We start from the raw sequence: 12,994 nt of genomic DNA, 5'->3' as shown, positions 1-12,994 counted from the left end.
TTGCATAATATTCACCCAACTGTTCGCTATGAAAATAAAAGGCAGTTACCTTTAAATATAAACTCACTAGAACTGTGAGCTCTGGGTTTAGACCCCAAAAAAAGAACTATGTTTAAAGTATGAAACATTTAAAAAAAAATACTTCTTATGACATCTCAAATCAGGAAAAAGTACTGATGACATTATATAATTATTGAGGAATAACATCTTTAACTTAAATAGTAATCTTGATTAGATCCCCAGAACCCTATGTTTATAAACTTGAAATGCATAAACTATCTAGCCAATTTATCACATTACATTGCTCCAGTTTTATTTTAAAGCCTAATACTTATGCTCAAAATGATATTCCACTTAAAATGTTCCATTTAAATGTCCATTTAAAATATACCACATAAAATGAAAGAAAAAACACAAAACCCCCCAAACCAAAACTTGAAATCCAAGTTTATCCTGATGAGTAACACACAAAAAGCTCCTCAGCATACCCCTTTCAGGCCTGTGAGTATTAGTGTAACTTCAAAATATTGCATTTTAAATGTTCCAACATATTACTTACTGAATTAATGCATGAAATCGCTCAAAGCCAAGCTCTTCGACAGCCAAGGCAGCTATACACAAGAGACACTTTTCAGCACTACACATGGCAAAAAAATGACACAAGATACACACAGCAAGCTAGAATACTTTCAAGCTCTAATTAAATTTTTAATCCTCTCCTGACTTTTAAATTTAACTGATTAGTATAAACTAATTTACTGCAACATTAAGATTCCACCATACAAATTAGTGAGAACATTTCTATTTGGACTAATCAATTTATTAAAAGCACAAAGCCACTGGCATGCTGGAAATATTTGTCATATACTGAGCTGTTGATTTTGTACAAAATGTGGCTGTTACAAAGTCACCAGGCATATGCATACTATAGATATAATTTTGCAGGTCAACAAGATGTACTATTTCCTAGAAAAGCAAGCATGATTATTTGGATCATTTTATCAGTGTAGGTAGCTGTATTTTTTTCTTTGAATAGACACTTCTGTTACTGAAATTTAGTTATTTTTTTCCCTTTAATGCTTATTTATTACAAACAAAAAAGTAGAATTATTCTAAACAGTGTTACATAATCTGTTTTTAAGTAAGTTCTTGTTGTTTTCTTTCAATAATTGATAAACAGCCTTTCAAATTAGTGTGCATCCAGGACATAAAAAAATACAGCATTAGTGTCTTCCCAAGTTCAACACAGGCTTTATACCTTTACTTTTCTTTATCTTTCTGCTAGTAGAGCAATACACAAAACAGATCTGCTTTCTGATAGATACCACTTGATGCTGAGTATTGAAACAATGCCTGATCACTGAGCTACAGAATGTGGCTGCATACAACTCAGTTCAGATGTGAAGCCATTAGGGCTAGTACCACTGATCAATTTTCCACACCAGAATTCCCCAAAAGGCATTTTATGCCTATTCTGATTGTATTTTGAAAGATGTACTTAATTTGCCCTACATGCAAATACAACTGATTCTCAAGCAACAGAATACTTTCATTTTCTGCTTAAGAAATAGAACAGCAGCAGTCTTAAGAATTTTAGTTTGTGTCATTTGAATAACTACAAGGAATTGCTTAGATTACCAAGAGTAAAACTGGACTTAAAAGAATGTATTTTAAAGACATTTTTATAAAATATGAAACAACGAATCTAAACTGCAGAAAATGCTAAATTGCAGAAAACTAACCTTGCTTGAAGAACACATGTTTTTGTAAGCACAAGGTTAGAGGGACTAACTCATATAAAGCAATCTTTGAACCTGGGAACTTGCACTACTAAAGCCAACACATGGCCAACAAGTGACTGCTATACACCACAAAAGCAGATGAAAAATGCTATTGCATTCAGTAAGTGTGCTCGAATCCACCTTTTGTTCACAGAGCAGGATGACAGGCAGTTTCATTCTGTTACTAAAGAACAGAGTAAAATGCTAAGATAATTACTATTTGAAATAAAGGGAAATAAGTAGAAATTCTAAAGAGAAGTAGAGCTATACATAACCCAAACAATGCTAAATAAAGACAAGGCTTAGTGGAACGAAACAGAACAAACAGCAAGAGAACATGAGATGTATGAGAAATACAATTGTTTAGAAATTCTTTAAAATGATACTCTATCATGCTGTGTCTAAGCATATTTCATGGCTTTATTATAAACATATCCCATATCCAATTCTCAAACAGCCTGCCATATGGAACTGTCTGTAATAGTCCCTGCTCACCCAACTCATCCCTTAACTCCAATCAACTATGACAATGCCAATTTCTATTTTTATTGAGTACACCAGCCAAGCAAGAAATAAATGTATTCCTTTGCACTAGGAGTTACACAACTTTGCATTACTCATAATATCCTCTCCTCATCATCTTTGTCCCACCCTTAACCAGGTTAAGAAGATGGTTTACAGGTAAATAGCAGGACAGAGGAAGGGAAAAAAGCTCTAACCTAACATATCTTAAATTGGTAGGAATACAGCATCACACATAGAAGGCAAAATGCTCTACAGAGGAGAGGTGCATTCAGTGTGTAGCAGAGAATTTAGAATAGAAACAATGAAAGAGACCAACATGGCCCATGACATAAGCAGGCTGTACATGGGAAATGTATCCTGGTCTTCCTTGAGCACATTCCATGTTATTAAGGACAAGTCAGGCAGAACTTGAAGATTTGCACAGAAACATGAAAAATGTAGTTATGTAATAGAATGGATTAGTTCATAAGTGTCAGTGTTGAGAGTAATTATTAACTTGAGTGTGTGTTTAAAAACACTGTTGAACATCAACTACAGTTAAAAGTTCTTTGGAATCAAGCAATACATTAAAAACCAGGACAGTAAGATCCTATAGATAACTAGTCTCTGCTTCACTTTATGTAGAAAACAAACTTCCTATCACTGGCAAGAGCTTCAGAGACAGCTAACAAAAAAGAAAAAAACCCCCAGAATTTCAGACTTGCAACTGCCTTATCTTGCAAAGGATAAAATAGAAAAGTTGCAGATAAAACCTTCTGTATAATATTTTTTATTACTTTAAGAAATGCTCACCTTGGAGCTCTTGTGCACTGACCATCTGTTTTTCCAATTAAATATCATTTTAATTATTATTGCTTGAGCCTTCTAAAGCACAGGGAGCACTTGCTAGAAGCAGATGAAGACAACTCATAAAGAGCTCCAGCACCACAAATTGCTATAACTAGCTGTGCACAATAAATCTATTTGTACAATTCCTACTTTGTAGGTATGCCACAAAGTATGCCAAAACTTGAAATCCAAGTTTATCCTGATGAGTAACACACAAAAAGCTCAATTTCTTCCATCAAAAGATAGCACCTCTATAAGCAATATGTTCTCATGTGAAGGGATTTTCATACTTCTTAAGGCACAAATTGTGAACAAAAACAAAGAAAAAGCAGCTTATCTTTTAACACATTAGATCTTTCCTGTTTAAAGATTAATAAATACAACTCTCTGATCATATGTGCACAGACAAACTCTCCATGTCACTGACTCTGCAGTAGTTAGATATGACTGGATGCCTCATCCTAGTGCAACAGATGATGTCTCCTGGACCCTTGATGTCAGTAACTCATGAAGGAGTGAAGACATTTGCAAAAAGCAGGTAACTGAAAAATTCCAAACTACAAAAAAATTTAGGTAATTTACCAGAAGGTGATTTAAATTGTTTGGTACTGCACAGACAAATGGAAAAAGGCTACTTCTCCATAACAGAGGATCCAGAATAATTTAGAATCAATAGAGCATTGGAGAATTTTCTACAAAATTCTTCTAAAGCAACAAGTGACAAGTATTCTTCCAGTGTTAAGAAGCATGTAGATGTTTCAAAATTAAAGATGTATCAGGTCCCAGTAAATTACAAAATAAAACTGAAGATTATGGAAATTGCTGAAATTCTAAAGAAACATGTATGTTAGAACTGCAGTGATCAGACACCACATTGCTTTCAACAAAAAGGATGAACGCCTCTAATTACAACAGACAAAAATCTTGTCTTTTGCTTATGGAATCACAAAGGCAAACCCACAATCTGTGAATTAATAAAATAGCAGTGGTCCTTAAAACCATGTAATACTTCACTAAAAGATGGGTAATTTAGCATAGAAATACATCTTACAAGGTTGCTCCTCTTGATGACTAGATTCTGCAGGACTTTCAGAAATACTAGCAGTTTCTTCAGTTGTTTTTCCTCTTATCCATGTTGCCAGACAGTATGACTCAGAATTATCAGAGCAAGCCATTTCCAAAATATCACATAATGTATGGCAGAGAAGGTTCTTCTGCTCCTCTTCTGAAAGATCAGAAACCTACATGAGTCTGATTGCTGAGAACAAGTGCCATATATAACCTACTAGTATTTTTTATACATTAATGCTACCTAAATAATTATTACTTTTATCTCATTAATTACTAATGTTAATTGCTCTTTGACTACACTGGATCAAAGATTATAAGGCTGTCTTTGGAAAAATGTAGTTTTATAGAATTTGTAACTCATTCCCTTTCTTAATAACAAATTTCAATTAAATATTTTTAAAACACAGAAGTATTAAGCACCAGCATAGACCTCACAAATAGGAGTTCTGAAGCACGTAGCATACATAAAATATGGAGGAACACAAACAAACAACAAAGTGTGAAATATTTTAAGGTTTTTAACTAATACATGCTTTACAAATAAATAAAATGAAGAATAATGAGGGGGGATAAAAAAGGGTCTCAGTACCTGGACAGTCTCTCCAAGTAGACTTTTCACTGGTAAAAAGCCTCTTCAAAAGGAATGCCTTTGTTACCAAAGAATGAAATATTATTAAAATACAAGACAACATTGCCTTTTGCATTTTGTCACAAGCACCAAAGCATTTTTGCATGTTTTTAAAAGAGTTTCAAGCTGCTTACCATTCAGAACAAGACTCTGAGCCTGCCCTATTTACTGACTTTTCCCCATCAAACCAGCTACAAAGGTGGCCTCATAACTACATCCAACACCACTGGGTTTGAACCTCAAGTACACTTCAAATAGACAAAGTGCATATTGGCACAGACACCTCCTGACTCACAGGAATGGAGGCACAAATATTTTCCAGTATAACTGGTCAGTAGTACAAGACATCTCTAGTCACTAACACAAATCCCTTTAGTAGTTAACAAGCCCACCTCTTTTACCCATTGCAAATAATAACCTCCAGATCAGGTTAAAGCAATCCTGTGCACCTCCATATCCCTGCTTTGTTTTACCATCAATGCTAATGTAATACAATTAAAAAAAAAAAAAAAAAGCTCTGAGTTACAGAGAAGGAACAATGAAAGAAGAAATTTCATGAAGCAGAGTCTTGCCATTTCAGGTATTTGTAGCACCTCAGAAACAGCTGGTTCAACTTTCACTGCTTTCCTGACATGCTCACCTTGTTCTCCCACTACAGATATTTTTTAACAGATTTTTTTTTTAAGCAAACATTGTTAGATGGGAAAATCAACCACTTCAAGTATTTCTAATATAGAATTACAAAAAAAGCAGACACTGTGACACAGACATTACCCTTAAAGGCAGGGAATTCAAGAGATGTGACAGGATTAGGATTATATTTGTATCTGATCTTTTTCTCCTCCCCTTTACAATGCATTCCTGATTTTGAAGTTACTTCTGCTTGGATCAGCCTGCTACATTTCCTCAAACAAATGTCCTTCTGCAAAATTATAGTTCAAAATCAGCCCATGCTCATCCCTGCCTTTTTACAGAAATTTTGCCTCCTTCATACTTTAATTATGAAATCAAAATACAACTGATCTGCAACTTATTTTTCATATTTATTTTAGTTCCAAATATATAAAGAACAAATTTTGGGCTCACTGATTTTAAACCAGTAAAGGCATCTTACCTGTACAGGTGCTATCACTGCACAAGGGCCACCTTCAAATTGTTCTAATGCAGTTGATTCAGAGTCACTAAAAACAAATCCTGTCAAATGAAAAAAGATTTTATTTAATGAAATATATAAACAAGTATGTATACTCCTTCCCTAACAGAAATGACACCTGATTTATTCACCTTTCAAAATTGGGTTTTTGTTTCCTTGATAATGTAACTGCATATGGTTAAACTATCTGAAGCAAAAAAGTCACAAGTACAGCTGAAAGGAGAGACATTAATTATTTATATCTGCAATTAAATCATGACCACAAAGGTCCGCCAGCTGAGGTTTTAAACAAAAGAATTTCTAACTTAAACCATGGTTTTTATTTTATTATAGTTTATTTCTTATCAATAAATTGAAATTTGTGTATTATTTTGTCTACATATGTAATGAAACTATATCTTGGAACCTTCACTGAACATATATAATACACTTCTATTCCTGATGAATGGCACAGTATGCCTCCCACTGATCTCATTTTTGACCTATCAGCACATCCTATTAAGAGTGAAATATGCTGAGCAGTTCAAATATTCACTTGCAACCCCTGAATCAGACCTCTTAATGGTGTTCTTTTACAGAAGATACACTCCCTTTACTGAGATGCAACATCACCAATTTTCCTCCTCCAGCTTTAATGCTTTGTATTAATAATTTGTATTTCAGAATTATCTTAAAGTCAGATAATAAAGCAAATACTGGAGCAATTAGAGCAAAATTGTTTCACTACCACCTTGCCCTTAAACTTGTCTTTAAGAGAGGTGATTCATATCTTTCATTACTCATTGATAAATGCACATGCAATTACCTTGATGAAGCTGACACACGGCAATTTAGAGCAAGAGGTGTTTTGCATTATCCTTTTAAGGAATGATAAGATTGTGCCAAAGTCATTCGAGTTCACTGCAATCTAGAAACCATGCAACTGCAGTCAGCAAGTGGGGGCAGGCAGAAAGGGGACACACATGCATCTTGTCATGGACTGACAGTGTCAGTCTCAGCAGAAAGGAAGTTCAATGCTACTTCCCCACAACTTCTCCTCTTCCCAATTCTGCAGGATTACATGCTGCCATTACAAAGCATTCTAAGCTCTGGATGTGAATTTGAACTGAGGAAATGCATCCCCCCCACAGTACAGCATGGCAAGTACATCCTGTCAAGCAGTAAGAGAGAGAACAACTGCATATTTTGTATGCCATACTTCATCACAGAATAGTAGATGTTCCACAACAGTGTGAATTGTTTGTTTTAAAAAGGATCAGGGTAGCCATGGGGATTCTGCTGCATCTGATCAAAGGGACCAGGTTATTTTTAATCACATGTGCATTACAAAGATGTATTTTATTTCCAACACCTAGGGGCCTATGTCAAGCCTACATACTTAGATCTGGCATCACCTGATGTAGCAATGAAGCTCCATTAATTCCTACTTGGAGCAAAGCTTGCAGTGATGCCATTTGACTGCCCTGTTAACATGCCCTACCAAGAAATATCATCAGTCCTTTCAACTTTCTGAATTGGTTTGTGCAGGCTTAGAATATTAAAAGGTGAGTCCTCCTCTGCTTTGAAGCATTACTGCATGCTATCTAAGCACTCTTCAACAAGAGAGCTTTTTTAGTTGTTTTAATGATTTATTTCTGCAGAAAAACAACATACTTGGGTGTGGTGCCACTAAACCACACTTAAGAAATCTTGAATTTGCTTCACATTCTTCAGGCTTCTTATAGAAGGCATGAACTGTCTCAGCTTAACCCTGCCCTGTTTTTCAAAACTGCCTCCTAAAAATAAAGAACATCAAGTGACCCACCAGAATGAATACAAATCTGAGACAGACAATGTAAAGTCGGTATCACACAGAATTTCACAGAATACAACCACAGGCAAAACACATAAACACCCAAGGAAACACTTCTTATTACTTAAATGCTGCTTAATGCTTAATAAATACTAAGATTCTAAAAGCTGTTAAGCAAAAAAATGAGCTTCAGTCAGTATGGTCTTGCTCTTTTAAAAAAGTTCTACAGAATTGGAAGTCAGCTCAGGTAAAATTTCAGAAATCAGAATTTCAAACTCCAGCTGGGTTCAACCTCAGCCTGAAACCACACCCACTCACCTTTTTAACCCTCCACAACAGTCACATTTTGGGCAATCTGCAAGCACTCATCAACCCTACACTCTTCCTTATGATTTGTAAGAATGGCCTGGCCACCCTTTAAGGTACCAAGATGAGCATCTCCAATCCAGAGTAACTTCTGCTTTCTCTCAAATTTTCATATCTATCATACAGCTCTTTTCACTCAAGATAAAATTTCAAAAAGAAAAAAGATGTAATGCAGCCAAAATATTTTTTAAAATTATCTGTCTGCTTTCATCCATTAGTATAATTAGCATCATTTCCCTGCAAGAAACATAAAATAATGCCATTACCATATATCTTCCATGTCATTTAAAACCCTATTAAAGGCTGCATTGACCCAATTTTTTCAACATTACTACTGCTCTGCTGCTTTAACCTTTTGAGGCAGTGTGGCAGAGAGATGAAGTGGAACTAGACTCCTGTTGGTAGCCAGTGCATCGCCCAATATTTTGAGTAATGACACTGAGAAATCTGTCTTTATATCCTTTGTCCACCACAATCACACAACACAAAGTTTTACTCTCCTTATTTCCCCATTTGGCATTTATGAAGGTCCATATTTCTTTGTTGTATCTAATTCTCTTCTATGTACAGTTTACCAAAATTAGTCTATGACTTACTTAACCACTCCTGACCTTCATCTAATATGCCACATCATGGTCCAAAGTACTACAAAACCCATCCATTCTTCTACCATGACTACTCCACCACTTTCCTGTATCTTTTTATTACCAGCCTATTTCTAAAAAATCTTTTTTTCCACCCAAGACACCATAGATATAACTATCATTTCACAAAGGATGCTGTGTCTCTTCAGTATTTTCACTCTGTACAAAACCCAGTTTTACCTAAATGAAAGAGACAAGGGAATTAGCAAAGAGCATGCAACAGTAACCAGGTCAGAAAAACCCTTGCTGATCCAATCTACCTGTAAAGACACTGCACTATCCACTTTTTGTCCTAGAATCACAGCATATGTTGAGTTGGAAGGGAACCACAAGGATCATCAAGTCCAACTCCTGTTCCTGCACATGTCACCCCAAGAGTCACACCGTGTGCCTGGCAGTGCTGCCCAAAGGCTCCTTAACTCTGTCAGGCTTGCTGCTGTGAGCACTGACCTGCGGAGCCCCTTCCAGGGCTCAGCCACCCTCTGGTTATTGAAACCTTTTCCTGACACCCAACCTAAACCTCCTCTGAATCAACTGCACACTGTTTTCTCAAGTCCTGTCACTGGTCACAACAGTGAAGAGATAGTACCTGTCCCTTCAGTTCCCCTTGTGTGCATGTTGAAGGCCACAATAAGTTTCCTCTCAGTCTCCTCTCCTCCAAGCTGAACAAACCAAGTGACTTCAGCCACCTCTCATCATGGAAGTGCATTTCTTTTTCTCTTTAGGGATACAAGAACAGCCTGACAGAAACACTGGAATAACACATTATCACCCAAACATGAGGTTTACAACACATCTTAATGTTGCACGCTTTCTTTAGCACTGGGAATAGAATGATACATATTTTGTTTGTGGCTTTGGGTTTTGCAAGTGTATCTTTGCAGTAAAATGAAACTTCTGAAATTTTATGTGGGGAGAAAAACCCTCAACAAACAAAAAACATTTTTCTGCCCACATAAACAAAGAAGAATTTACTACAGCAATACCACAACAAAACTCCACTGAATGGGTTGTGAATAAAGAGATAGGAAGTCCTGTAAGGGACTGAGGAATGTATACAAACTACCTGGTAGGCTGCCACTAAACTGGGCCACAGGAAGCTAGAAAAGAATTCAGACAAAATTGACCTTTCTACACTGTATGTTAGCCAAATACACAAACTGTACTTCCCACTATGCTTCTGCAGTTAAATGCTTCTTGTATAGAAGACCATTCTAGATCTTTCTTTCTGAAGACCAGTGAGAACACAGCTTATGTAATTCAGAAAGGATGCTCTGTGCAAGCCTGCCAGACACTTATACTGGATAGCCATGATGTCTCATGCCTGGGGGATGATCTGAAGAACAGTTCTATGCATGAAATTTGTCCCTTGGGTCAATGGAGGAATTTACTCATAACATAGGTATACTCCTTTAGGGTTCAGTCATCTTCTCAGCTCCTTCCCAAGTCCTCACATCCATGCCAGGAAACACCAAAGAGCAGACTGAAGCTTTGCACTACATTCCTGTGTCTGCTTTGAAGATTCTGGTAAATGGAATCCACAAGGTTCAAACTGCAAATTCTGTTGCAATCATAAAGACAAAAATTCTGTAAAGAACTCCACATGAAAACCCTCGCAACAATTTTACAGCCATGCCTTTAAGTCCAGAATAAAACCAATACACTTCAAGTTGCCAATGCAGAAGCCTGAGGGAATTACTGCCACCAACTTCCAGCAGCACATCCACATGAGCTGGGTCAGTTCTCCACTGCTGGCAAACCAGCCCATCTCCAAATGAGTATGATGGTCAAGGAGTCTGGTGCATAACAGGATTCCTGGGATGTGCTGCCTTCACTCAAAAACTGACAGCTATCAGTCTTAGGTTCCTCAACACCCTCCCAGCTGCCTACTTTTCTTTCCAAATGAAAATCATAGCTCTCAGCTTCCAAAGGGTTTGAGAAAGGATCAGATGATGCTTAGCAAGTATCCAAAATAAATGCCATGCTGGCACTACAATCAAAATAAATAAAAACAAAAAATCCAACACCAAATTAGTTGTTTGATGCTTTCAGCACTTTTTGTGTGGAACAGGATCTATCTTTTAAACTTTAAAGTCTTTGGAAACAATAAAGCTTCATATATTTGTTTGTAGTTTTTTTTCTTTTAAATCTTGATGAGTCAGTGTTGATGGGCCTCCTTTGCAGCAAGTAAATGCTGCAGAACTTTATCAACAAAACAGAAACTGAAAGCTGGGTGAAAGTATTATGCAGCTACAGAAGGTAAGTGAACTGGAATTGGCTGTTTTGATTCTCAGCACAAGACCTCCAAACAGTCTAACTTAATGTCACGGGGTTTTGCTACACAAAATTGATTATACTGAGAGGGATATAGAGAAGGGGACAGATGCACTACACATTCCAGTCACAGGACTTACCCTACAGACAGACTGGAAATAGCTCCATTGCAGAAGCCACCAAGAACTCCAGAGACCTTTTCCATTAAACTCTCGGTCCACCACAGGCACAATGCATTATAACACACATTTCAGTAAATTTTGAAACTGCTGAAATTTGTCACACAAACTATCTTAAAAACTTCAATTGTGGCAATCCAACATTACCAGTGAAAGAAATAATTAAACTTTCTAACACCAATTCTTCTTTTCTGACTTTGTACACACCTTGTACTGAAACCGCAACATTACCAAAACTTAACAGATATTTCAGAAAGTCATGACATTTCAGTAAGCAATTTTGTTAGGAGAAGCAATGGCTTTGCTGTGCCTGCTTAAATTCTAGATCAGAATTTGGCTTTTTTCCCTAATGTTTATCACTGACTTATCTGAAGACAGATAAAGATAGGGAAAAAAATATGAGCCTGGTAATACACTGTGTCCAGCAGTGGGGAGCAGCTACGCAGCTCCCAAATCTACTGAAACTATGTAAATGACAACACCCTTGCTAAAAAAATAAAAACAAACAGAGAACACTAAGAAACTAAGTTTCAAGCAACCTTAACCTGAGACCTGGACACATTTTTTAATCTATAAATTCCACTATCGCTTACGAATTTTGTCCAGGAATCAACAGTTTTATCATGAACATGAATCATTACTAGAATTCCTCAAAGTCCCCAGAAAGTTATAGAGAAGGCTACTATTCCCTTCTTTCAGCCAGGACAGGTACACACACTGAATCCTTGCATATAATTCTTACAGGTAAGCATTGCAATTGCACTTTTAAGGATCACCAACAAGCTTCCATCAAGCAGAAACCCTGCATTGGCTGTACAACCTAAACACCAAAAAAACACCTTTAAAAATACCACATATTCCAGCGTTACCGGTGCTTTATCTCTGGCATGTCCTAGTACTGGCATGCACCTGCTTCCACGGCCAAATAACCAATTCAAAAAACAAATCTGTGGGTCTCTGTCCCAAGTTTGGCCCCGCTTCTGCTATTTGTGACTCATATATTCACAAAAAAACCAAAACCACAGCACAACTTATGTTCGTTTCCACGAGCTATGCAAAATCACGACAGGAGACGCTGTTGTTATATTTAATAAATTCAGATCCTTTCCTACACAATTCTAAGTTCCTGTGGAGATGTGAGGATAAGGACGATTATGCTGCAAAAAACCAAAATAATGATTTAGCAAGGGAAGCTGCTGCATCATTTTCCCGCGTGGGCCAGCGCGGGCACAGGCACAGGAGCAGCGCCCAGGGCACGGCGCCCCTCAGGCAGCCGGGCCCCAGCGCGGGGGGCGGCCGGGGCTGCGGTGAGCCCGGCGGGCAGCGGGGCGGGAAGGGCGGCGGGGCACGGCGCACGCAGGTACCTTGCGCCCAGCGGCAGAAGATGGTGTCGGCCAGCCCGCGGGGCCCGGCCTTCTTGCCCCACACCAGGTGGACGAGCTCCTGGCCCGCCTCGGACATGGCGGGGCGACGGCGGCCCCGGCGCCGGGAGGGCGCGGCGGCTCCGGCGGCTCCGGCGGCCCCTGCGCAGGCGAGGCGGGGGCGGGGCCGCGCGGGCGGGGCGGGGCCGGGCCGGGCCGGGCCGGGCCGGGCCGGGCGGGGCGAGGCGAGGCGGGGCGGGGCGGCCCTTCCGCTTCCCCAGCAGGCCCTGGTGCTTCCGCGGGCCCGCGGGCGTGTGGGGCTGGGCAATGCTGTGACAAATCCGGGATGGAGCTACTGCTGCTGCAGGCAGCAGCCTTGCGACTGGAGCGTT

At 38.5% G+C, this 12,994-nt stretch overlaps 1 protein-coding gene across 1 annotated transcript in view; it reads right to left on the bottom strand.

Annotated features, from left to right (window-relative positions):
• Positions 1 to 12,744, bottom strand: part of MINDY3 (MINDY lysine 48 deubiquitinase 3) — a 46,170-nt gene extending 33,426 nt beyond the window's left edge. Inside the window, exons 1-5 of the mRNA XM_058028523.1 lie at positions 12,606 to 12,744; positions 5,948 to 6,027; positions 4,795 to 4,852; positions 4,186 to 4,359; positions 560 to 611 (exon numbers count right to left, since the gene is read on the bottom strand). Of these exons, the coding sequence (XP_057884506.1) occupies positions 560 to 611; positions 4,186 to 4,359; positions 4,795 to 4,852; positions 5,948 to 6,027; positions 12,606 to 12,702 (461 nt within the window). The 5' untranslated portion in view covers positions 12,703 to 12,744. The remainder of the gene's footprint in view (positions 1 to 559; positions 612 to 4,185; positions 4,360 to 4,794; positions 4,853 to 5,947; positions 6,028 to 12,605) is intronic.
• Between the last annotated feature and the right edge of the window lie 250 nt (positions 12,745 to 12,994).

The sequence above is a fragment of the Melospiza georgiana genome, chromosome 1 (assembly GCF_028018845.1).
Source record: "Melospiza georgiana isolate bMelGeo1 chromosome 1, bMelGeo1.pri, whole genome shotgun sequence".
Classification (NCBI taxonomy): domain Eukaryota; kingdom Metazoa; phylum Chordata; class Aves; order Passeriformes; family Passerellidae; genus Melospiza; species Melospiza georgiana.
Note: the sequence above shows the minus strand (reverse complement) of the source record. Positions and strands in the feature narration are given on the sequence as shown.